At 40.8% G+C, this 26,342-nt stretch overlaps 1 protein-coding gene across 9 annotated transcripts in view; it reads left to right on the forward strand.

Moving 5' to 3' along the window:
• Positions 1-1,403: 1,403 nt before the first annotated feature.
• Positions 1,404-26,342, forward strand: part of REV1 (REV1 DNA directed polymerase) — an 88,377-nt gene continuing 63,438 nt past the window's right edge. For 2 of the 9 annotated variants that reach the window (XM_082356125.1, XM_082356121.1), the window contains exon 1: positions 1,545-1,688. Coding sequence is in view for 1 of the 9 variants with exons in the window: in XM_082356126.1 (XP_082212252.1) it covers positions 1,664-1,688 (25 nt within the window). In the remaining 8 variants the exon portion in view is untranslated. Of the gene's footprint in view, positions 1,689-2,621; positions 5,962-6,676; positions 6,721-9,741; positions 9,814-11,830; positions 11,920-26,342 lie in introns of those variants that run through there. The other 7 variants (XM_082356123.1, XM_082356124.1, XM_082356118.1 and 4 more) reach the window with 7 other exon arrangements.

Raw genomic sequence — 26,342 nt, forward strand, 5'->3', positions numbered from 1 at the left:
ACAGAAAACAACAATAACAACAACAAGAACCTTTGACTCAAATAGGAGAGAGTGCGAAAAAATTGAAATACAACGGTATTTTTTCCAGTAGAGTCCACAGATCGTTCTTCAATTTGAAAATCGAGTTTTGCCATTTCATGTTAGTGGAATACTGACATTTAGAGAGATGGATTAAAAAAACATAATTAATAAGGGGCTGCCACTGTTTTTCTGTGGCATCTCAGCAGATGATACCCTGATGTTGCAGCTGGCAACTGTTGGTGAGTCTATTGAAATGACGCCGTTTGTATAAAATTACGACGTTTCAGAAAAGCATGCAACGTGATTTTGTAGGGTTAGAGACAAGAATACTGAGGTTGAAGTGCATTTATAGAAGTTTCTAAAGTGGCAAAAACGAAGGGGCTCGAAAAAAGAAAGTCATTTGAATATTCTCTGAATTACCAGTAAACAAGCCTCAGCTCTGCAAAATCAGTTTTGAAAAGAGTACTAATTGTTTCCTAAGCACTTGAAAACTCTTAAAGTCTCTCAGGTAAGGGAAAAAGGGGGAAAAGTGTCGAGCCTTTGCAGGGAGGTTCGCTTCATGTTTGTGCATTACAACAATAAAGACTATTATAATAGCGATGTGGGATCTCCGGGCAAACCGACATTGCCAAGAGGGGGAAAATGGTCCTTAAGGAACAATTGTCTTTAGCCAGAAGGCCCTCAATTAAAATTGCATTTAAGCACACATAATGATGGTTTTTTGTTTGTTTTTACAGTAGTAGCAAATTGCTTTCGCGTGTTATCCCAGTGCTGCATGTGGGATGGGACACCTGCCGCAGGTTTACGAATATCCAGGTGCAATGCAGGGCGGGACTCATCGCGCAGGGAATGGTGTTCGCGCCCCAGCGGGAGCTGGCAACGCTTAAACCCCGCGGCGCAGCGTTCATTCCCACTAACCTCTGTGGGCCTTGATTCCCGGTCGCTCCCTGACACAGCAAAGTGTCAGTTCACGTGTGTCCCTTCCTCCACTAGATGTCACTGTAAATCAACCTCTCGTGGCGGGGGACCTGGGTGTTTTACGGATCGTCCAGGGTTACTAAGCATGGTCAGTCCCTGAACTAGTGTCCTCCCGGACTGGGGAGTGCAGCGCGGGGCGGGGACTCGGAGAGACGAGGACAGCGCATCAACCCCCGCGGGAGGCGCGCAGGTCTCGGGGTGCAGGGCGGGCGGCGCGCTCTTCTCCGCCCCCGCGAGCGAGACAGTCACGTGCCGCGGAGGCGCTGACCCCCGCGGGCGGGCCTGGGAGGGGCGCCGCGCCCGTGGTTCAGGGTCGCCCGAGGCTAGGCGCGAGGCGGGCGCTTGCGCAGCGCGGGGCGGAGTGCGAGCAGGGGCCGGGACCGCCGCGGGCGGGGAAGGGCGGGGAGGAGCCTGGGAGCGCGCCGGCCGCCGGAGGGGGAGGGGCGGGGCGGAGCCGCGGCGCGCGCGCCCGTCGGAGGGGGAGGGACAGAGCAGCCACTGGGCGCGCTCAGGGCGGCCGCTGCGAGCGTGGGGCGAGCGTGGACCGCGGCGCGGCGGTGTGACTCCTTCCCCGGCCCTCCTCCCCGCCCCAGGCGAGGGCACCGTGCGGCGGCGGCGGCGGCGCCGGGGCCAGCGAGGCCGGAGGAGGCGGCCGTGCCCGGGCATGGTGGTCTGGGGCAACGCGGAAGGTGAGCGACCCCCGGGCCGGCGGCGGGGGTGGGGGCGGGGTGGGACCGGCCTCGCGTCGCCGGGCGGCGGCCCGAGCGCGGGCGGCCTGAGGCGGGGCGGGGGCGGCGCGCCGGCCCGGCCCCCGCGGCCCTTGGTCTCGCGGCCTGGGCGGCCCGCGGCGCCCGGACCGCGGCCGCTGCCGGGTTATGTAACGCGTGACCTCCCCTTCCCCCTCCGCCATGGCGCGGCCGGCCCGCCGCCCGCTCTCGGCTGCCCGCTGAGGCGCCGCGCCGACGACTCCCGCCCGCGGCCCTGCCCGCCGCGCCCCGCCGGCGGACGGCTCGCCGGCCTCGCTCGGACCGCGCCATTCATTCGTGCGCGCGGGCTGCCGGCCGGGGCCACGCGCTGGATGCTCCGCCCGTCCTCCCGCCGCGGCGTCTTCCCCGTGACCCCGCATCTCCCCCCCCACCCCAACCTTGCCCCGCGTAGGATCCCGGCATCGGTGTCGGACTATCCGAAGGCAATTTTTACTCACTTATTTTTTCCTTGTTACTTATCTGTTGCCTTGATAGGCAGAGCTCCTTTCCCCAACTGTCCTGGCAAGTGCCCCTTTCCCACTTCACTCCTTGTGAAAATGATTCAGCACCTGTGCAGACGGAAAGGGGCACTTCCTTGTATGTTTCCCTGCTCTTTCTACCGAAACCCGGTTTGTAAAGAAATACCTTAGTGTATCACTCATTAGTTGACCCCCCCACCTCCCTGATTTAAAAAAAAAAATTGCAGGTGGTGTAAGCCTGCTGTTTCTATCTTCTACATCTTTTCAGGTCACGTCCAGCATAGAAATGGTATCATTTAAGTGAAAATAACGAGACTAGCACATAGCATCAAAGGGCTTGTAACTAACTGGTAAGGACTTGATGGAACGATTCTTAATTCTGTCTGTCTCCCGGCCTCTCCACTATCGTCTTCCAGAATTAGCCATTTCCTCTTTAGGGTAGGACATAGGATAACCTTGGTTCTTCCTGTGGACTTCGCGGTAACCCGTCCTGTGGGGTACCGTTTACCTGCTTTCCACACTTCCATCTCAGCTTTCCTACGTAGCCTTGTCTTAGCCGGAGCAGATGCTGCGGGCGTGTAGTTCCCTCCCTGAACTTCTAGACTCTTGGAAGCGCACCTAGCGTCCCTCTTTTTCCAGTGATCCTTCCCTGGTCTAGAAGGATCTCCATTCAATTCTTAGGCTGTTTATTTGCCACTTCTCATGTGTTATGATGATATCTTTTTATCCGTATCCTCTTTTTCTTAATCTCCAGGTCTCTTGTGGGCAGAATCTGTGCCAAACTTGTCATAGAACATTACTCCTATTTCATGGTAAACAATACGTATTTAAGTTTTTCTTTTTCTTTTTAAAGGCAGGAATCACTCTTTTAGGATTAATTTCTTTGAAACCTCAAGTAGTAAATACGTTTTCAAAATAATTTTTTTGAATATGTAAGATCACTCCATTTTCTCCAACCCCAACTGCAAAACTCAGATTCTGTGTAAGAGAAAGAAACCCGTCCCCACCAGCAACAAGCTAGTCACTAATAAGAGAGACTACATGTAATGTATATTTTATAGTCCTTTCTTTGATAGCTGCTGTAGTAGAAAGATAAGAACTTAAGAGTTAGATGTAGATTAAAATTCTAGCTCTACCCATTATTAACTGTGTGTCCTTGGACAATTTAAGTTACTAATATCTCTGATTTTTTTCTCATTTGTATAGCGAAGATATTTCCTACCTTGGGTAACTGAGGATTAAATGAGCTCTTAAATGTAAGGCATCTAGTGAGTCCCTGGTACGCAGTGGTGCTCCGTAAATACAAATTCCCTTTGGTATTCCTTTTTATTGCAGTTCACAGTCTAGAATGAGCTGAGATGTGCTGAGACAAAGCGTGAGAAGAAAGCTAATCACAAGAGCTGATAGGTACCTCTTCTTGTCTCCAAATAAATGAACAAGCCCTAAACTAAAGAGCAGTAAAGCTCTTTCTGCTTCTCAAGAATGTATGAGTGTATGTGACATATTATAATAAATCCTGGAGTATATTAAATAGAACATTTATAAATGAAGGCAATACCTTTTAATCTTACTTTCCTCCTATAACAGCTCCCACTAAAGCATTAACGTGGATATTAAAAAGAATCTATGGGAGATGAGGAAGGAGGAATATTAAGAAAGTCTTTTTCAGGGGCAATTAGGTTGCATGCTGTCCTTTTAGTATCTCATCTACTTATAAACAGTACGTGAATCCTAGTCTGAGTTCAAGTATGTCTCCCTTAGACTGTTGCAGCAGTGCCTTCCCCGGTGTCCCTATTTCTGTCGCTCCCTTCCCGACTGATCCCCACATAACAATCAGAGTGATCTTTTTAAAGACATAAATCGTATTGTCACTCTCTTGGTGAAAACCCTCCAAAAGCTTCCTGTTAGCCTTAGAATTGAATCAGAACTTTTTGCCGTTTCTCGAACAAACCAAACTGTTCTTCTCTCAGGGGTGTTATGCTTGTTGTTCTTTTAGTTGGGCCACCTCTTCCTCCGGGTGGTTATCTTGCTCAGATGTCATCACGTCAGAGTGATCTCTTCTCTGATTCCTACAATAGAAGCCAGCCCCTCTCTCTGTCACTTTTGATTCATTTTGCTTTATTTCTCTTCATAGCATTTATTACGAGGCAGAGATACACTCTTCACTTACTTACCCGTTTCTCCCATAAGACTTGTTTGTTCCAAAGCCTCTCCCCCACTGGAGGGCAGAGGCCTTGTCTGACTTGTTCATGGCTCTGTCTCTGGTGCTTAGAAGGGTGCTTGGCACATAGTAGGTTCTCAATAAAATTTGTTAAGTGAATTAAGTGAACGAGTGGTATAGTTGATTTAAACATTAGTTCTGGAGTCAGACAGCCAGGGTCAGAATCCTGGCCCCTGCCATTTACTGATTGTGTGGCCTTGGGCTAGTTAATATCTTTCGGTGCCTTAGTTTGCTCATCTGTAAGATGGGACAATAATACCTACTTTATACGATTATGGTAAGAAATAATTGAGTTAATGTATATAAAGTTCTTAGAACAGGGTTATTTCACAGTTTTGAAAACCAGTACTTGAAATTAGCTTGGAGTATTCACTTAGGACTTTGTGTTTTTGTGTGAGATTAAAAATGCAAGCATTGAATTTTATCTTTATTACTTTCACTGAATTTTTCTGGCTACCAAAGTTATATTTATGGAACTCCTTTTTAAAATAAATACATTTTGTGGATGTCTAGAACGGATTAAAAAATAAACTGCTAAGAATGGTGACTGGTATTTGGTCTTAATGGGTAAGTCAGCTTTTTTATTCTTAGATCTGTGGAAGATGCTAAGAGTGATTATCTCAGCAGCCGCCCACTGGAGTGGCTTTTATATATTTCCCTTTGAAGTTCAGCTAGAGATGTAATTGTGCTGATGAAAGGACTTGCTGGAGGCTGAAGACAGGAAAATCCTTGAGATACAGTTGAAGTATGAGTCCTGTAGTAGTTGGGAAAGGAAAGATATTTTACCACCTTTAGTGTGTTCAATTTCTGCCTTCTTTCATTATGGGTTCCCCACCCCCAAACTGTATTCGTAGAAACTAAGCTGCTTGTGGTGATTGCCCTTGCGTAATACCAGTTATTTTTACTTAGTCCACTTGTCCTTAGTAAAATGCCTCTTTGTAGGAACATTGTTTTATTTCATTTCTCAGTCTGAACTTTAGTCAATAGGATCCTAAACTTTGGGCCTTAAACCTAAAAAAAAAAAAAAATCAAAATACTGCTCTGTGTAACATTTGTTACAAAGTTTAATAATAATTGCTAAATCATTAATATTTACTGTGTGTCAGGCTCTTTGCTTAGTGCAGGATCTCATTTAATCTTTACAACCACCGGGTCAGGTGGACACAGTTTTAAAGAAACAAATTTAGAGAGATGATGCTACTTGGGCAGGTCACACAGGTGAGAAGGAAGCCAGGATTTCAGTCTGCTTCCACCTGATCCCATAACCCAAGGTCGCAACCACTTTGCTATGAGGCAGGTTAGAAACAAGGTTTCTGTTTGGAAACTTGCGTTGTGTTTCATCAGGTTATTTGTATGTGTTGTTCTTCTTGACTACTGGCAGTTTTATCGTTTTATGGCTGTTTTTTTCTTTTCTTTTTTTTTCTTGTTCTTTTTGTTTTTTTGGCTCTAACTACTACAGATCTTCCACAACTTACAATGGGATTACTTTCCAGTAAACCCATCATAAGTTAAAAATGTTGTAAGTAAAAATGCATTTAATACACCTAACCTACTGGACATCATAGGTTAGACTAGCCTACCTTAAACGTGCTCAGAACACTTACGTTAGCCTATAGTTGGGCAAAATCAAGTGAGACAAAGCCTATTTTATAATAAAGTGTTGAACATCTCGTGTAACTTATTTAATACTCTCCTGAAAGTGAAAAACAGTGTGGTTGTAAGTGTATCAGTGGTTCCTCCTCCGGATCGCGTGGCTGACTGGGAACTGTGGCGCTGCCCCTTCCCAGCATCACAAGAGAGTACTGTACCGATATCTCTGGCTCCAGAAAAGATCAAAAGTCAAAGCGTGGTTTCTGTTGAACGTGTATCACTTTGGCACCACCATAAAGCCGAAAAATTGTAAATCGAAGCATCATAAGTTAGGGACCATCTCTACTATACTTAAATGTCTGTATTTTTTATGAGTGTGAAACATTTTAATAGGTTGATGACATGCAAAATCATTTTTTCCTTATTAAATCATTAAAAATAAGTCAGCATCATGTGTGTCGTGGTAGGTCAGCTTTGTAATTAGTTTGAAAAGGTTTTGCATAAAATAGATGTGATGCCTCAGATTTAGGAAAACCTGAATGTCTTTAAATTTGGTTAAGGCTAAAAGAAATTTCAGGTAGCAAGTAAATGCATGTGTTTCTGCTGATCATGGAGCCAGTCTTTATTATTTTTGTGTTTAGTAAGTAAGGAAGGACTCATTGGTGTGGAGCTTTTTTACACAATGGTAAGTTTTAATGATTTTTGACATCTACTTGTGACACTTTAAAAATTTGAAGAATATCTAAATTATGAGTTGTTGACTTCTCAGCACTTAAGTAGATTCAGAATGCCAGTGCTAGGATGAACCCTATAGATTCTGTAGGCCATGCCCCTGTGTTTTCCTGGAGGAAAAATGAGACCCAGAGAATCATCTGATGATCGAGGAGAAACAGGACCAGAATCTAGGGTTTTGTGGGGTGGGTTTGTTTGTTTTAATACTTTAAAGCCATTTTTTTCTCTGCTACACTAAACTGCCCCCTTCATCCTGCAGGGTAAGACCAGTGTATGCTTAGTATCTTATGTTCAAGAGGTTAGAGAATTGAGCAATATATTCATGTAAACTTGTGATTTAAAGTCATGAGGTTTTTTTTTTTTTTAATCATTGGCTTTAAAGTAATAGAAACGATTCTATAATGTAGTTAGAAATTATGCTTTTTCATTCATGTAGGCAAGTAACTGTCTTATGCACATAAGATGGTTTGACAAGCTTTTTAAAGACCTGATCTTTAAAGATCAGATCTTGTGGCTTTATCCTTAAATTAAAAGATTAGTTAGGGATGGGCAAAAAAGTTGGTTGTGATGTGAACCGTTTTTACTTGAGCCCGGTATCTGAGTAACCAAAATGTTGTCTATTGCTTTCAATCATGCCTGATCAGAACCAAGACTAAAATGAGCTCTTGGGAAGTTTAGTCAGAAAATAGTAGCTGAATTTTACGTTTTCTAAACTCCGTCATTTCTACACTTGAGATTGCTAATATGTTTTTATCATTTAGGCACTACTCTTAGTTACGTAATTGAAATTATGATTTAGATTCCTTACTCTTAAATGCTTTTCATCAAATTTCTCAATTTTATCTTATAATAAGCTGTATTTCTAGATGACTTACTGGCTATTTTAGGCCTTTTTTATATAAATTTTAAAATTTATTTGTTTATTTTTGGCTGCGTTGGGTCTTCGTTACTGCATGCAGTCTTCTCTAGTTGTGGTGAGCGGGGCTATTCTTTGTTGCGGTGCATGGGCTTCTCGTTGCAGTGGCTTCTCGTTGTGGAGCACGGGCTCTAGGCGTGTGGGCTTCAGTAGTTGTGGCACACAGGCTCAGTAGTTGTGGCTCGCGGGCTTAACTGCTCCAAGGCATGTGGGATCTTCTGAGGCCAGGGATCAAACCCATGTCCCCTGAATTGGCAGATTCTTAACCACTGCACCACCAGGAAAGTCCCTATTTTAAGCCTTTTTAAAAACTTAAGCTGGACGATCCTGAATTTAAAAAATATTTTAGCAATTTCTTTAACGTTTTTGAGAGCATAACCAAAAAAGTCCCTTACTTTTTCTAATGCTTTATGCCTTAAAAAGTGCTTTCGCTTGACTTTTTCTCATTCAGCTGCCATAGAGTCCTGAGAAGAGAGGTAGGGCAGTATCTCCTATTTTATAGGCACAGTGTGATTCTGGCATTAACCACCCAGTGTTAGGACAGACGTCGCAGGTTAAGGGCACAGTCCACCAGACTCCCCTTACTTCAGGTGCCAGCTGCAGGCTCCAGGGCTTCCAGGCCACCTGCACTTCTCACCAACTGGCCACATAACTGGGAGTTCCCACAGCCCCCTCAGATTTGATAATTCGTTAGAATGACTCACAGAACTCAGGAATGGGCTGTACTTAGAATTATCATTTTATTATAAGGGATACAAACCAGAACCTGCCAAAGGAAGAGATATGCAAAGAGAGGTCTGGGAGGGTCCCAAACATGATGCGTCCCTGTGCTCAGGACACATCATCCTCCTGCATCAGTTTACGATTACCAACCAGGGAAGTTCACCCAAGCCTCAGGGTCCAGGGTTTTTATTACATTGGCAGGACTGATTGAGTCATGGGCCACAAGGTCGAATTTCATCTCCAGACCCCTTCCTTTTCCAGGAGGTCAGGCTGATAGCATGTGGCTCAAAGCCAACCCTCTAATCACTTGGTTGGCCTTTCCAGCATGGCTAGCCCCATCTTGAAATGAGGGGCCTACTGGGAGTCACCTGTTAATAAAAGATGTGTCCTAGGGGTCCACCACGGATAACAAGGAGACTCCTATCAGTTGTGAAATTCCAAGGGTTTAGAGTCTCCCAGGAACCAGGGACAAAGGCCAGCCACACTGTTCATTAGAGAACAGTAGCTGAAGAGGTGAGAACAGATGCACAATTGTTACAGTTCAAAGTAGAACACACCTCTGTAGTAGTAGCTCGGAGATCTCCAGTATACTAAAAATTAGAGCAGGTTGCATTTGAATATATTTATGTATGTAGAAAGATTGACTTCTGTTGAAAATTATAGCATTTTTTTAATCGGTATAATAGTATTTGAAACGTGGGTTGATGTTCATTTGAGTGAAATATTTTATTTACATAAATTGTGTTGTAGGTAGGGTTATAAACTACATACTTTTTAGTATTTTTTTAAAAGCACAATAATTTTGGCTCAAAAAGTTTGATTTTGGTGTTTCTTTTTGAGCTTGTAATTTTAGGCTTAGGTTATTACTACTGTTAACTGAAAGGAAATCTAAACTTAATGAAGGTGGAGGTGTTGATAATGTATTTGTTGTTAGAGCTGTAAAAATGTTGTAGTAACTTAGTTGCCACTTTGAATTTTAGATCTTGAGTTGAAGTTACTAGCTGTTCAATGTTTTTTTGCATACTGTTTATGCCCAGTAGAAAATCTTACTTCTGATTGTCACTTAAAGGTTATTACATTCTCTTGGAGCTCACTGAATGTTTCTCAGAAATAGCGTCTATTAATTCAGGCATAGAGTGCTAAATAAGGATGACTTCTAAGTGTGGAAGAATGTAGCATCTCCTTAAAATGTCATAGCATCCTAAAAAGTAGTGGGTTTTTTTTAATTGTTGTTGTTTTTAATATAGGGGGTTCTTGGCATGAAGCAAGGGAAGAGAGGCCAAAAGGTAATGCAGTGGCAGTTTCTTCAACATTCTACTCTATTTTCACTTGCAGTTACATTTACCATAAGGATTTGTGAGAAAAGAGATTCGTGACAGATGGAACTGGTAGCAGATCTAGAGAAGAGTGAGTTTGACCATATTTTTTGAATTGCAGTTACTCAGAAGGAGTTGTTTTTAGTTGTATGCCACCATGTATGCCGGTTCACCTTGTGAGTTTGGAAATCTAATGCATTGTGTGGATGGAATACATGAGATGAGGACTCCTGCCGAGACAGGTTAATAAATCTTGGTGTAGGTGAGGCTCCGGAGCCAGAACCTTTCCCACCTGTGTGCAGCCATCCCATCCCCCATCATTTATATACACAGGTTCACATTTCCTTTCCTGACTTTCACAAAGGAGGGTTCAAACTTCTTAGTATGATATTCGGGGCCTTCTGTTACATTCCCTCAGCTACCTTGTTAGTTCATCTGTCACTGTCTCTGTGTCAGCCCCAGAATGTTGCCTTAAACATCTTTTTCTCTTTTATGTTTTTGCTCAAGAATTTCCTTCTTCTTGAATTCACCCGCTTACTCCCCTCTGCCTGTTCAAATCCTACTCATTGCCCTCAGCTCAGGTCCGCCTTTTCAGTGAAGCCTTCTTGGATCTCTTCTCCAAGGTGAGCTTTACTGCTGTCTTCTGTGTTGTCTGTTGTGTTTTGTCAGTGCCTCTAATGTTGGCTCCTGATTGTAGTTCTATGCAAATCTTTCTTCTCTAACAGGTAACTTTGGATTGTGGTTTACACTTTACTCATCTTGAAAACTGCAAACTACAGTAAATACTCAGTGAATATGGAGTAACCTGTTAGATCAGACCTGGGATTTGGGGGGAGAGGGAGTGGGAGGCAAAGGACAGGAGAGATCTCCCTCCCAGACCAACTGGGGAGTTGCCTTTACGCCTGTTGTGAAATTCTTTCTACTAGTGCACACTGTAACAGCATTCTTTCTACATAGTCTACTCTGTCTCATTACTTCTGAACTTCTCCGGTCCTGGTCTCTGTTCTCGGTGGCCACTCTAGGTACCCTACAGGCAAAATTGGTGGTTCTCAAAGTATGTGCCTCACACCAGCAGCATCAGCATTACCTGGGAACTTTTTAGAAATACAGATTCCCAGCCCCACTCCTGACCTACAAAATGAGAAACTTGGAGTTGGGGCCCAGCAGTCGGTTTTAACACATTATTGACCGGAGACATATCAGTACATTTTTAGAGAGTGATGCAATTAACATCACCATGCGAAGTTGTTGGAGCTTAAAATTGATCAAGGGTTCATTATACAACTTATGACTGTCATTATCATTCACATTTTGCTCCTTTAGGTTTTTGTTCCAACCTTGTGTATATTATAAACGTAAAATTTTCAAAAATGACGTATTGCAAAATTTTGAGTGAAGAAGAATTTTTCAGTGAATTTTATGCAGATACATTCTCTGATTGTCCGAGCAACGTATATACTAATGTCTCAGAAGATGATAGTTCTTCATAATATAGTTCTGATTCAGACGATGTGAATATTAGAGCAACAAAAAGACAATAAACCTTAGTGATTGATTCTGATACGGAAAGTGAAAATGAAGCTCACGATGCTGGAGAATGCTCCTTTTCTTCCACAGAAGAGTGGATTGAAGACAACATTTCACAAAAGTTAGAAGACTTTACAGGTGTGTCGGGTGTAACTATTGAATGTAATAACCCACAAAGTGTTAGTGAAATAACAGAATTAATTTCTGGCCAGCCAAAATAAAAACTGCCGGCCACGGGCATTAGATTCTGCAGAAATCCCCTGGTCAGTAATGAGTTTAACGAGCCCTCTAAGTGATACTGGTGAAGGCTCAAGAATGAGAACCGCTGCTCAGGATACAGCCCCCTCTTCTTTGATGTTACCTCCTTTATTCTCCAGCTGAGTTCTGTCCCTGTTTACTTCTGCTGTGGCCTTTGGAATCTTTGATTTATTGCAACCTTGAACTTTTCTACAGATAACCCTTTGGCTTTCCTATGAGACTGTGCTGTCTCTCCTTAGTGAAGATCACTGGCTTCTTACTCCTTCTTGTAGACTCTTTTTGTATCATATCATCTCCAGATATTCTTTTCTTTTTCTCTGTAGCCTGATCCCTACTTTTGGACATGCTGACTTTGAGATGCATGTGGGACATCCTGGTGGAGATACTTAATGAGCAATAGGAGTTCATGAAGGTGAGGGAAGGTGTTGGGAAGCCAGTTCATCTTGCCGCACCCTGGAAAGCCAGAGAAGGAGGTTCTTTGTACTTTATTAAAACGGTGTCTTCATTTTCTTTCCCACCTATGGAAATCTATAATTACAGGGAAGAAAATTATTAGTGATTCTTTTAGAACGCCTCCTTCCGCTTGTTTTCAAATGACTGTTTTTGTTAGATCAGTCATTTGCAGTTGGGGAGGGGTGCGTATTTTCATTGTTATGAATAACCAAGAGAATAAGAGAGAAATTTGTTATATTAAATTGTTTGGGATAGAACATTTGCTTTTAATAAGATCAGCTTCAAACTGGGACATTATAGATGTTTGTTATGCATTTTCAGTTTTAATACAGGTTTCCCCTGCTACCTGAAAGTAGAGTGTTCCTGTGAAACCTTTCTTAAGCCGAAATGGCCGAAAGCAAAGAAACCATTACCGCAGGGCTCATCTAGCTAACGGATGCACAGAATAAACCAAGATGAAGCACAGATGCTCACAGACAGTGACACAGTCCCAAACCATGGGGGCTTGATGCTGAGATGCTGAGCAAGGTTCCCGGGCAAGGACTGGGCGGTACCAAGGTGCCCGGGGTGCACGCTCCCTCTGCAGCAGGCTGCTGTAAGACAGGCTGAATGCTGTTTTTGCTTTGCCCTTTTTGTTTTGTAAAAGTGAAAATCTTCTTGGGGTTTCTTTTGGTTAGCGGAAACAGGTACTAATGTAGGTCTTTCGTAAGAGCGAAGTGGTGCAAAGTAAGCTTTTGAAAAGTGGGGGATGCCTGTGTATCCAGACATTTTTCTTAAGTATCTTATTGCTTGTCTCCCCTTTTATTTCTGTGTCGTTTATTGAAATAACTGTCTCTAAGTCATAATATGAAAACAGTGAAATGCACTTAACGTTCATTAGGGTGCAGGCTAACCAGGTACCAGGGTGCAAGGCTGTGACAGAGACTTGAGAGCGCAGTGATGCAGAGAGTGAAGAAGTAGTTCTCTCCCCTGTGATGGGGGTGGCGGTTCACAGCTGATGAACTACTGCTTGTTTTAGGTCATTTGGGGGCCCAGGTTCCTTCTGTTTGCTTAGCCATCTGCTAGCGTATTGTCCTTATTTTCTTGGTTGAAGCCAAGTTACCTCACAGCTGCATTCCAAAAAAAGTAAACAACTTCCTTTAAGAATAGATGGCACAGATTTTTGTATACGTTACTCTGCTCGCATCTCATTGGCCAGAACTTAATCACGTGGCCACTCCTGATTTAAAGGAGCTGAGGAAATGTAACCTCTTGGCAACCCTGCTCCCCACTAAGAGGGGTTGGAAGAGGTGTTCTTTTCCTAAAAGAAAGGGAGACTGAACACTGGGGGACAGTTGTCATTCTGCCACTCCAGAGTTTGGGGGTCCCCAAGACCACCCTCACGTTCAGTAATTCACTAGAAGGACTCAGAACTCTTGAAAGCCGTTGTGCTCGTGGTTATGATTTATTACAGTGAAAGGTTACAGGTTAAAAGCAGCCAAAGGCATGGGGCACACAGGAGAGGTCCACGTGTGGAACTTTGAGTTGTCCTCACCACAGGAATCTGGGATGGAGGTGACTTCTGTTAATGACAACTGACAATGCCCATGAAGTATTGCCAACCAGGGGAGCTCACCTAAGCCTTAGTGTCCAGGGTTTTTATTGGAGTTTGGTCAAATAGATGAGGTTGACCTTCCGTCTCCAGCCTCTCAGAAGGTTGGTAGTGCATGGTCCGAAGCCTCCACCGTAGATCACAAATCATGTTGTTAGACTATCTGGAGTGACTCTTAGCCCCTAGATAAACAGACATTTGTCAGGCAGGGCATTCCAAGAGCAAAGGCCAGACCCCTCTTTGAGCAGGGTTAATTCTTTACTGTATAGCCATGTCTGTGCATAGCCTTTGATTTTTTTTGACAGAGTAGCATAATACGTGTACTTTTATCTTAAAAGCCTTTTTAAAAAATGGATAGATATATAGAATCATACATTTAAAAAACTGCAAGAGACTAGAGTTTGTCAGGTCCACCTCTGTACACAAATGAAAGAACTAAGGTCTGACTGCTTAAAAGGTCAGTTAAAGCTGGTAGTGTCTCTGGGTCTCTACTTCTCATGAATATGGACATGTACAGTTGGGGTCTAGATGCAAGCTGTTTGTCGGACCTGTTTTCCTCCTTAGTCCTTCTGTCACATGTATGGCAGCTACTGTTTCTGACCCAGACAGGTGCTAGGGTCGAAGCGTCTGTTTTGTTGAATTGTATTAGGCTAGTTCAATTCAGTAGGAGTGTTCTTTTCAGAAGTTTATTATACTGATAGCATTGTTCGTTTCTCCACTGAAGATTTGGAGACATAGGTTTGTACAAGATAAGTGTGATTTTGTACCACAAACCGGCCGTGCTGCCTTATCAGATATTTTATCTTAGCTCTTCTACCCTAGAAGGCGCCTGTGTGCAAAATAGCTAGTATTTGGCCTGCCTACTCCATGGATGTGTTGTCAAGATAAATAGGATATGTAAGGACCCCTTGGAAAAATAAAAGCACTATGGAAATGTAAGATACAGTGGTGTGTTGAAATTTTTAAAATTTAAATGTTAAAAATTTAAGGAGTACTGAAAAAAAGGAAATGTAAAGTGTCAGTCAACAGGTGAATTTTTTAAAAGAAGGTGGGAATATGGTAATTTTCCCTTCCCTTTTCTGTTTCCAGTATTTTCTCAGTTTTCTGCGGTAAACATACAATGCTTTTATAAATCGAGAAGGAAAAACTATTTTTGAAAAGGAACACTTAGCAAGACTGAATACTGAAAACACGACAAAGCAGTGTATAAACACAAATCATAAATTTGGAGGATAATAGAGAATGCCTCAAGAAAAGATAGATCAGACTCAGTTCTAGAAAAGGCTTATGTACCCACACATATAAGTTGTTGTTTAGAGAGTGCTGTGTATATTGTAGTGTATAGTGTATATTGTGTGTATTTTATTTGGTGGGTTAAAGTTCTTTGAAGTCTGTGTTTGTTTGGTGTTGATCAAAATGGTATTATATAGTACAGGAATTGTTTAACTGTGCATAAAAAAATTGATAGTAGGAAAATGCTTCAGTATACTGAAGGTGAAGAGACCAGGTTAAAAAAATTTTTTTAAGGGTTCTATTAGACTAGGAATACTATTTGGTCTAAATATCTTGACATTTTATTTTTATATGTTTTTCAAAGGTATTTTAAATACATGAAATACATGCTGTATTACGATATAAACTGTCAGAGCGGTTTAGAATTTCTAAAAGCCAGTATATGGTGAAGACAAAAGATTGTTACAAAGGCATAATAATGCCCTTTACACAGGTGTCTGACTGTTGTTTTTAATACCTTGGTGAAAGTTTCTTCAAAGTCAAAACCTGACTAGTATGTAGGTGGGTCTAGAAGAAGGTTCTGCTTCCCTGAGTTTTGAAATTCAAGAATCTCCATTGTGCTCTAATAACTTCAGTGGTCTGAGAACTATAGCCTTAGACAATGATGGTCTCTAAGGTTGAACCAAAACAAAACCTCAAAACAGCTGTTTATCTGGTGTTGAAGGCTTTAGCATTTAAGGACAGATGAGAGCCCAGTGGAGCAGCTTTGTTAAACTTTGTCAGTGACTGTGTCCTAGCACTTCATTTACTTTGTCAGTCACTCGTGAGGACGATACTTGGCCCTAGTAAATCAGTTTTGCGCATGGCCTCCCACTGCCCTCCCCAGGAAAAAATCCGAGATGTGCTATACAAGTGTCCTGGAGAAGAACAGCCTCCTTCTGAGCTTTGTGTCTTAAGTGGACATCCCGGTTACCCCCTTCCTTGCAGCTGGCCAGTCCCCGTGAACCCAGTTGCCAGTGTCAGAGTCCTTTTTTTTTAAACTTTCTTTGCTTGTTTTTAAAAATATATTTTAAAAAGTTTTAATTGTGGTAAAATACATATAACATACAATTTACCATCTTAACCATTTTTAAGTGTGCCACTCAGTGGCATTAAGTACGTTCACATTGTTGTGTAACCATCCCCACCATCTGTCTTCCCAGAATGCTTTTCACCTTGCATAACTGAAACTGTACCGATTAAACAGTAGCTCCCTGTCCTCCCAGCCCCTGACAGCCACCATTCTGCTTTCTGTCTCTATGAATCTGACCACTCTAGATACCTTGTATAGGTGGAATAATATGGCGTTTGTCTTTTTGTGACTGGCTTATTTCACTTAGCATAATGCCCTCAAGGTCCATCCATGTTGCAGCATTTGTTGGAATTACCTTCCTTTTTTTTTTTTTTTGAATTTTATTTTATTTATTTTTTTAATACTACCTTTTTAAGGCTGAATAATGTTCCACTTTATGTATATACCACACTTTGTCTATCCATTCATCCATCAGTGGACACTTGGGTTGCTTCTATCTTTTGGCATTTGAGAATAATGCTGCTGTGAACATGGGTGTGCAAATATCTTGAGACCTTGCTTTCAAGCCTTTTGGGTATGTACCCAGAAGTGAAATTGCTGGATCATATGGCAGTGCTATTTCTAATTTTTTGAGGAACCACCATAGCATTTTCCATAATGGCTACACCATTTTACATTCCCACCAACAGTGCACAAGAGTTCCAGTTTTTTCACATGCACGTTAACACTTATTTTCTGTGTTTTTTTTTTTTTTGATTGTAGCCATCCTAATGGGTATGAGATGGTATCTCATTGTGGTTTCAGTTTGCATTTCTCTGATGGTTAGTGATGTTAAGCATCTTTTCATATGCTTAATGGCCATTTGTATATTTTCTTTAAAGAGATGTCTATTTGAATTTTTTGTCCATTTTTTAATCAGTATATTTTTTATTGTTAAGCTGTAGCACTTCTTTATATATTCTGGATATTAGTCCCTTTTCAGGTAGATGTTTTAAAATATTTTCTCTCATTCTGTGAGTTGCCTTTTGCTCAGTTGATTGTGCCTTCTTGATGCACATTTTAAAATTTTGGTATAGTCCAATTTATTTTTTTCTTTTGTTGCCTGTTCTTTGGTGTCATCCAAGAAATCATTGCCAAATCCAATGTCATGAAGCTTTCTCCTATGTTTTCTTCTAAGAGCTTCATAGTTTTAGGCCTTACATTTAGGTCTTTGATCCGTTTTCAGTTAATTTTTGTATATGGTGTACGATAAGGGTCCAACTTTATTCTTTTGCCTGTGGATATCCAGTTTTCCCAACTTCATTTGTCAAAAAGACGGTGCTTTCCCCCATTGAATGGTCCTAGACAAGTCCTTTTAAATACACAGGTCCCTGGGATGGGTCATACCTTAAGCCAGTTAGTAAGCAGTTTCTTAATTGTTAGCAGAGAATTGACAGCTAACTAAGGTAGAGAAGGAGGCCCTGAAGAAGGAAAAAAGAGGTGTTGAGCAGTGATGTGGTGGGAGTTGCAAGTAAACTTGCTGTATTGTGGCCTTGCCTGGTGATGGTCTGCGTGGCTGCGCACTGATTTCTCTGCATTTGTGTTGCATTCGTGGATGAGTGTGCTACCATGATACGCACATTCATTCTTCCAGTGTGTATTCATTTCTGTATTCCAGTTCATTCAGCAACTATTTCTTTTTTTTCCTCATAATTTTTTTTTTCTTGTTTACTTTTATTTTTTTTAACATTTTGAAGAGTGTGGCCCATTTTATTTATTTATTTTTTAACACCTTTATTGGAGTATAATCGCTTTACAATGGTGTGTTAGTTTCTGCTTTATAACAAAGTGAATCAGCTATACATATACATACATCCCCATATCTCCTCCCTCTTGCGTCTCCCTCTCTCCCACCCTCCCTATCCCACCCCTCTAGGTGGTCACAAAGCACCGAGCTGATCTCCCTGTGCTATGCGGCTGCTTCCCACTAGCTATCTATTTTACGTTTGGTAGTGTATATACGTCCATGCCACTCTCTCACTTTGTCCCAGCTTCCCCTTCCCCATCCCCGTGTCCTCAAGTCCATTCTCTACATCTGCGTCTTTATTCCTGTCCTGCTCCTAGGTTCTTCAGAAACTTTTTTTTTTTTTTAGATTCCATATATAGGTGTTTGCATACGGTATTTGTTTTTCTCTTTCTGACTTACTTCACTCTGTATGACAGACTCTAGGTCCACCCACCTCACTACAAATAATTCAATTTCGTTTCTTTTTATGGCTGAGTGATATTCCATTGTATATATGTGCTGCATCTTCTTTATCCATTCATCTGTCGATGGACACTTAGGTTGCTTCCATGTCCTGGCTGTTGTAAATAGAGCTGCAATGAACATTGGGGTGCATGTATCTTTTTTTTTTTTTCACACACACTGTATTTTATTTTTACAAGAGATAAGTAGACTGACACCAAGCATTGTACATGGATGACCACAACAAAAGCAACAATGATTGCAATTACCAAACATGAAACACACTCATACTATGTCATAATATTGACATTCAGTCCAGCAATCCTCCACTGTAACAGCTCCTTTACTTTGCAGTGAAAATTGATTTGTATATTCTTTGCCTCTGAGTCCTTGTGGGATTTTTTTTTTTTTAATTCAGACAGAAAGTCACAAAAATTATACTCATCCTCATCAGTTCACTCAGTCCCATGTAATTGATTTTTTTTTTTTCATCTTGATCTTTTGTTAGCACTTTTATGAGTTCATCAGTTTTTCATTAGAGTTCTGAAAATGCTTATTCATTCAGTTCAGCAGTACAGTCAGTTACCAGAAACCTGTACTTGTCAGTTTTTTCCATGAGTTTCTTGAAGATGAAAGCCTTTTATAGGAACATATTTGCAAAAGCATCAGAGTACACCCGGAACTGTCTGTAAATGACAAAAGACTTAAAAATGACCACTGTTAAAGATTAGATAAAAGTTCATAATAATGCAGTTGACAAGAAAATTAGTTATTTCTGAGATATACATTTTAAAGTAATAACTAGGATTATTACTTATAACATTATACCAGAACATATAAGATTTTTAGAAATTTCATGTAATGTCTGAACATTTATATTAACATATTTCCATACAAATAACCCAATGAAAGTTTAGTATTAGTTGTTTTGTTTGTTTTTTTATACTGCAGGTTCTTATTAGGCATCAATTTTATACACATCACTGTATACATGTCAATCCCAATCGCCCAATTCAGCACACCACCATCCCCACCCCACCGCAGTTTTTCCCCCTTGGTGTCCATATGTCCATTCTCTACATCTGTGTCTCAACTTCTGCCCTGCAAACCGGCTCATCTGTACCATTTTTCTAGGTTCCACATACATGCATTAATATACGATATTTGTTTTTCTCTTTCTGACTTACTTCACTCTGTATGACAGTCTCTAGATCCATCCAGTTCTCAACAAATGACTCAATTTCGTTCCTTTTTATGGCTGAGTAATATTCCATTGTATATATGTACCACAACTTCTTTATCCATTCGTCTGTTGATGGGCATTTAGGTTGCTTCCATGACCTGGCTATTGTAAATAGTGCTACAATGAACATTGGGGTGCATGTGTCTTTTTGAATTACGGTTTTCTCTGGGTATATGCCCAGTAGTGGGATTGCTGGGTCATATGGTAATTCTATTTTTAGTTTTTTAAGGAACCTCCATATTGTTCTCCATAGTGGCTGTATCAATTTACATTCCCACCAACAGTGCAAGAGTGTTCCCTTTTCTCCACACCCTCTCCAGCATTTGTTGTTTGTAGATTTTCTGATGATGCCCATTCTAACAGGAGTGAGGTGATACCTCATTGTAGTTTTGATTTGCATTTCTCTAATAATTAGTGATGTTGAGCATCTTTTCATGTGCTTCGTGGCCGTCTGTATGTCTTCTTTGGAGAAATGTCTATTTAGGTCTTCTGCCCATTTTTGGATTGGGGTGTTTGTTTCTTTAATATTGAGCTGAATGAGCTGTTTATATATTTTGGAGATTAATCCTTTGTCCGTTGATTCGTTTGCAAATATTTTCTCCCATTCTGAGGGTTGTCTTTTCGTCTTGTTTATGGTTTCCTTTGCCGTGCAAAAGCTTTGAAGTTTCATTAGGTCCCATTTGTTTATTTTTGTTTTTATTTCCATTACTCTAGGAGGTGGGTCAAAAAAGATCTTGCTGTGATTTATGTCAAAGAGTGTTCTTCCTATGTTTTCCTCTAAGAGTTTTATAGTGTCCAGTCTTATATTTAGGTCTCTAATCCATTTTAAGTTTATTTGTGTGTATGGTGTTAGGGAGTATTCTAATTTCATTCTTTTACATGTAGCTGTCCAGTTTTCCCAGCACCACTTATTGAAGAGACTGTCTTTTCTCCATTGTATATCTTTGCCTCCTTTGTCATAGATTAGTTGACCATAGGTGCGTGGGTTAATCTCTGGGCTTTCTATCTTGTTCCATTGATCTCTGTTTCTGTTTTTGTGCCAGTACCATATTGTCTTGATTACTGTAGCTTTGTAGTATAGTCTGAAGTCAGGGAGTCTGATTCCTCCAGCTCCATTTTTTTTGCCTCAAGACTGCTTTGGCTATTCGGGGTCTTTTGTGTCTCCATACAAATTTTAAGATGCTTTGTTCTAGCTCCGTAAAAACTGCCATTGGTAATTTGATAGGGATTGCATTGAATCTGTAGATTGCTTTGGGTAGTATACTCATTTTCACAATGTTGATTCTTCCAATCCAAGAACATGGCATATCTCTCCATCTGTTGGTATCATCTTTAATTTCTTTCATCAGTGTCTTATAGTTTTCTGCATACAGGTCTTTTGTCTCCCTAGGTAGGTTTATTCCTAGGTATTTTATTCTTTTTGTTGCAATGGTAAATGGGAGTGTTTCCATAATTTCTCTTTCAGATTTTTCATCATTAGTGTATAGGAATGCAAGAGATTTCTGTGCATTAATTTTGTATCCTGCAACTTTACCATATTCATTGATTAGCTCTAGCAGTTTTCTGGTGGCAGTTTTAGGATTCTCTATGTATAGTATCATGTCATCTGCAAACAGTGACAGTTTTACTTCTTCTTTTCCAATTTGTATTCCTTTTATTTCTTTTTCTTCTCTGATTGCCGTGGCTAGGACTTCCAGAACTATGTTGAATAATAGTGGTGAGAGTGGACATCCTTGTCTCGTTCCTGATCTTAGAGGAAATGCTTTCAGTTTTTCACCATTGAGAATGATGTTTGCTGTGGGTTTGTCATATATGGCCTTTATTATGTTGAGGTAGGTTCCCTCTACGCCCACTTTCTGGAGAGTTTTTATCATAAATGGGTGTTGAATTTTGTCAAAAGCTTTTTCTGCATCTATTGAGATGATCATATGGTTTTTATTCTTCAATTTGTTAATATGGTGTATCACATTGATTGATTTGCGTATATTGAAGAATCTTTGCATCCCTGGGATAAATCCCACTTGATCGTGGTGTATGATCCTTTTAATGTGTTGTTGGATTCTGTTTGCTAGTATTTTGTTGAGGATTTTTGCATCTATATTCATCAGTGATATTGATCTGTAATTTTCTTTTTTTGTAGTGTCTTTGTCTGGTTTTTGTATCAGGGTGATGGTGGCCTCATAGAATGAGTTTGGGAGTGTTCCTTCCTCTGCAATTTTTTGGAAGAGTTTGAGAAGGATAGGTGTTAGCTCTTCTCTAAATGTTTGATAGAATTCACCTGTGAAGCCATCTGGTCCTGGACTTTTGTTTGTTGGAAGATTTTTAATCACAGTTTCAATTTCATTACTTGTGATTGGTCTGTTCATATTTTCTGTTTCTTCCTGGTTCAGTCTTGGAAGGTTATACCTTTCTAAAAATTTGTCCATTTCTTCCAGGTTGTCCATTTTATTGGCATAAAGTTGCTTGTAGTAGTCTCTTAGGATGCTTTGTATTTCTGCGGTGTCTGTTGTAACTTCTCCTTTTTCATTTCTGATTTTATTGATTTGAGTCCTCTCCCTCTTTTTCTTGATGAGTCTGGCTAATGGCTTATCAATTTTGTTTATCTTCTCAAAGAACCAACTTTTAGTTTTATTGATCTTTGCTATTGTTTTCTTTGTTTCTATTTCATTTATTTCTGCTCTGATCTTTATGATTTCTTTCCTTCTGCTAACTTTGGGTTTTGTTTGTTCTTCTTTCTCTAGTTTCTTTAGGTGTAAGGTTAGATTGTTTACTTGAGATTTTTCTTGTTTCTTTAGGTAGGCTTGTATAGCTATAAACTTCCCTCTTAGAACTGCTTTTGCTGCATCCCATAGGTTTTGGGTCGTCATGTTTTCATTGTCATTTGTCTCTAGGTATTTTTTTATTTCCTCTTTGATTTCTTCAGTGATCTCTTGGTTATTTAGTAACGTATTGTTTAGCCTCCACGTGTTTGTCTTTTTTACGTTTTTTTCCCTGTAATTCATTTCTAATCTCATAGCGTTGTGGTCAGAAAAGATGCTTGATATGATTTCAATTTTCTTAAATTTACTGAGGCTTGATTTGTGACCCAAGATGTGATCTATCCTGGAGAATGTTCCGTGCGCACTTGAGAAGAACGTGTAATGTGCTGTTTTTGGATGGAATGTCCTATATATATCAATTAAATCTATTTGGTCTATTGTGTCATTTAAAGCTTCTGTTTCCTTATTTATTTTCATTTTGGATGATCTGTCCATTGGTGTAAGTGAGGTGTTAAAGTCCCCCACTATGATTGTGTTACTGTCAATTTCCTCTTTTATAGCTGTTAGCAGTTGCCTTATGTTTTGAGGTGCTCCTATGTTGGGTGCATATATATTTATAATTGTTATATCTTCTTGGATTGATCCCTTGATCATTATGTAGTGTCCTTCCTTGTCTCTTGTAACATTCTTTATTTTAAAGTCTATTTTATTTGATATGAGTATAGCTACTCCAGCTTTCTTTTGATTTCCATTTGCATGGAATATCTTTTTCCATCCCCTCACTTTCAGTCTGTATGTGTCCCTAGGTCTAAAGTGAGTCTCTTGTAGATAGCATATATATGGGTCTTGTTTTTGTATCCATTCAGCCAGTCTATGTCTTTTGGTTGAGGCATTTAATCCATTCACGTTTAAGGTAATTATCGATATGTATGTTCCTATGACCATTTTCTTAATTGTTTTGGGTTTGTTTTTGTAGGTCCTTTTCTTCTCTTGTGTTTCCCACTTAGAGAAGTTCCTTTAGCATTTGTTGTAGAGCTGGTTTGGTGGTGCTGAATTCTCTTAGCTTTTGCCTGTCTGTAAAGCTTTTGATTTCTCCATCAAATCTAAATGAGATCCTTGCCGGGTAGAGTAATCTTGGTTGTAGGTTCTTCCCTTTCATCACTTTAAGTATATCATGCCACTCACTTCTGGCTTGCAGAGTTTCTGCTGAGAAATCAGCTGTTAACCTTATGGGAGTTCCCTTGTATGTTATTTGTCATTTTTCCCTTGCTGCTTTCAATAATTTTTCTTTGTCTTTAATTTTTGCCATTTTGATTACTATGTGTCTCGGCGTGTTTCTCCTTGGGTTTATCCTGTATGGGACTCTCTGTGCTTCCTGGACTTGGGTGGCTATTTCCTTTCCCATGTTAGGGAAGTTTTCGACTATAATCTCTTCAAATATTTTCTCTGGTCCTTTCTCTCTCTCTTCACCTTCTGGGACCCCTATAATGCGAATGTTGTTGCGTTTAATGTTGTCCCAGAGGTCTCTTAGGCTGTCTTCATTTCTTTTCATTCTTTTTTCTTTAGTCTGTTCCGCAGCAGTGAATTCCACCATTTTGTCTTCCTGGTCACTTATCCGTTCTTCTGCCTCAGTTATTCTGCTATTGATTCCTTCTAGTGTAGTTTTCATTTCAGTTAATGTATTGGTCATCTCTGTTTGTTTGTTCTTTAATTCTTCTAGGTCTTTGTTAATCATTTCTTGCATCTTCTCAATCTTTGCCTCCATTCTTATTCCGAGGTCCTGGATCATCTTCACTATCATTATTCTGAATTCTTTTTCTGGAAGGTTGCCTATCTCCACTTCATTTAGTTGTTTTTCTGGGGTTTTTTCTTGTTCCTTCATCTGGTACATAGCCCTCTGCCTTTTCATCTTGTCTATCTTTCTGTAACTGTGGTTTTTTTTTTGGGGTGCATGTATCTTTTTGAATTATGGTTTTCTCAGGGTATATGCCCAGGAGTGTGATTGCTGGGTCACATGGTAGTTCTATTTTCAGTTTTTTAAGGAACCTCCATACTGTTCTCCATAGTGGCTGTATCAATTTACATTCCCACCAACAGTCAGCAACTAGTTCTTAAGTAACTGTTAAATGAAGATAAGATAAACCCATACATGTACATATGGCTAGATGAATGAGACTGAATAAAAGCCTCTGTTTCATTACTGAATTAGTAGTCAATATACTTGCGAGTTATGAATATGAAAGCAACAGATTAACACTGGCGAATATGTATTTGGGCATTTTTGTGTATGTAGTGGGAATTTTTCTGGTGTGTGGTGAACTGTTTAGAACCTTACAGTGTTAATAATTCTATAACAAATAGATAAATAGCACTTTTGCATGAAAATGATTTCTCTTGGTGACTAGTATCATTCTGTGGGGAGATATTAAAATCCACCAGTAATCATAGTACAGAAGACAGAATGAAGTTCTTTTTAGTGGGATTTGACTAGCCTCTTAGGATGCACATTGGAAGTCCAGAGTGAACTGGTGACAGTGCGCGCCAGCAAATATGAAATTGAGTTGGGGGAAAGTGTGCATCAGTAATTTCCATATAGTTTTTAGTAAGCAGGATCTTCCTGACACTCTTCATAGCGTTTTGAACATGCCTGTGGAGAGCATGAGAGAGTCAGGAAATCTTTTGCATTGTGGGCACCCAGGGCCCCTGGGCTCACAGGGCTGCTCTCCTGTTTGCCTTGCACTTGCCTCCTCTGGCAGCTGCTGTTCTGTGTAGACATGGGGGGCGGGGTGGGACTGCACTGATGCCTCTCATGTGGTGTCTTTCCAATTTCATTACTTGAGGCCTAATAGGTGCGTTTAGCTTAGAACCTTTCAAGGGCTGGGACATATCCAGCCCATTTTGTAGAGTCACATATAGGAACAGAGAACAGAGCCGAAGTCTTTAGACTTAGTTTGGTTTCAATCTTTTTTTTTTTCTTAATTAATTAATTTATGGCTGCATCGGGTCTTAGTTGCAGCACACAGCATCTTTAGTTGCAGCGCGCAGGCTCTTTGTTGCCACGCGCGGGCTCCAGAGCGCGTGGGCTCAGTAGTTGCGTTGCACGGGCTCTCTAGTTGCCCCACGGCATGTGGGATCTTAGTTCTCTGACCAGGGATCGAACCGGCATCCCGTGCATTGCAAGATGATTCTTAACCACTGGACTGCCTGGGAAGTCCTTCAGTCTTTTTCAATTTGAGCTTTTTCTTTTAAGACTATCTTAATCAGACCCCAAGTAATCTGAAACTTACAAAAGCAGGGTTGCTAAAGTTGCAGTGGGTTTAGGGAGTGGAACCGTCCCTGCTTGCTGTTTTTACCCCCAACTCTTGTTTCCTCCCGCACATCCACCCTGACTACAGTTCCCGGCCCCGTGGGATTCCGAGGAGCACTAACCAGACCTTGTTTTATAGCTGAGGAGTCCACGGTGCTGTTGGACTCATCCCAGGTCATGTAGCCAAGCAGCGTGGTTGGGCTGGCATTAGAGCCCAGGTCTTGAGTCACTGAATCTATTGTGTTGTAGACCACAGATAGCTTATTTAAAATAACAAGGTTTGTATGTTATAGTCTTCAAAGGGTTTCCACATAGGCGGTCTCATTTGATTTTCGCTCTGTGGCCTAGCAGGGTGGATTAGTATAATAGTAGCTAATGTTTATTCAGGGACTACCCTAAATGCTAGGAATCAGGGTACTTTTGCATACATGAATTCATTCTTTATCCATTTTTTTTAAACTAATTTTTTAAAACCCAGAAATTGGCTTCTACATTAATGCTTGGATAAGACGAGGTTAGTAGGTTATTTTAGGTTGTGAATTACAGTCTCTGAACTGTTTATCACTTTCCTCAAGGCCATCATGCACTGTGGAACTAGACTGGGAACCCAGTCTGCAAGAGTTTCATCTGAAAACTAGAAGGCAATTTTTATTTGCAAGTCTGGCTTGATAATTGGATGACTTGTTGTTAAAGGGCATTCTCTTCTTTGTGAGCAGGGTTAGTCAAGAGGATACATTGTAATTCAGAACGTTGTGTAGGGTTAGGGTTACAACCCTAACCCTAACTGAACTACCTAGCATCTGCTGTTGGACAGAAGAAAGTTACACAACTGATCTCATCCAACAATGACAGGGCTGATTAATTGCTACTCCTAATATTCAGCGAAGACCAGTTTTACAGTTAGGTTTTTACCCCTAATCCATTGTCATAGGCCATCTTAATCTATATAT

The sequence above is a fragment of the Balaenoptera borealis genome, assembly GCF_965194805.1.
Source record: "Balaenoptera borealis genome assembly, chromosome: 15".
Taxonomy (NCBI): Eukaryota; Metazoa; Chordata; class Mammalia; order Artiodactyla; family Balaenopteridae; genus Balaenoptera; species Balaenoptera borealis.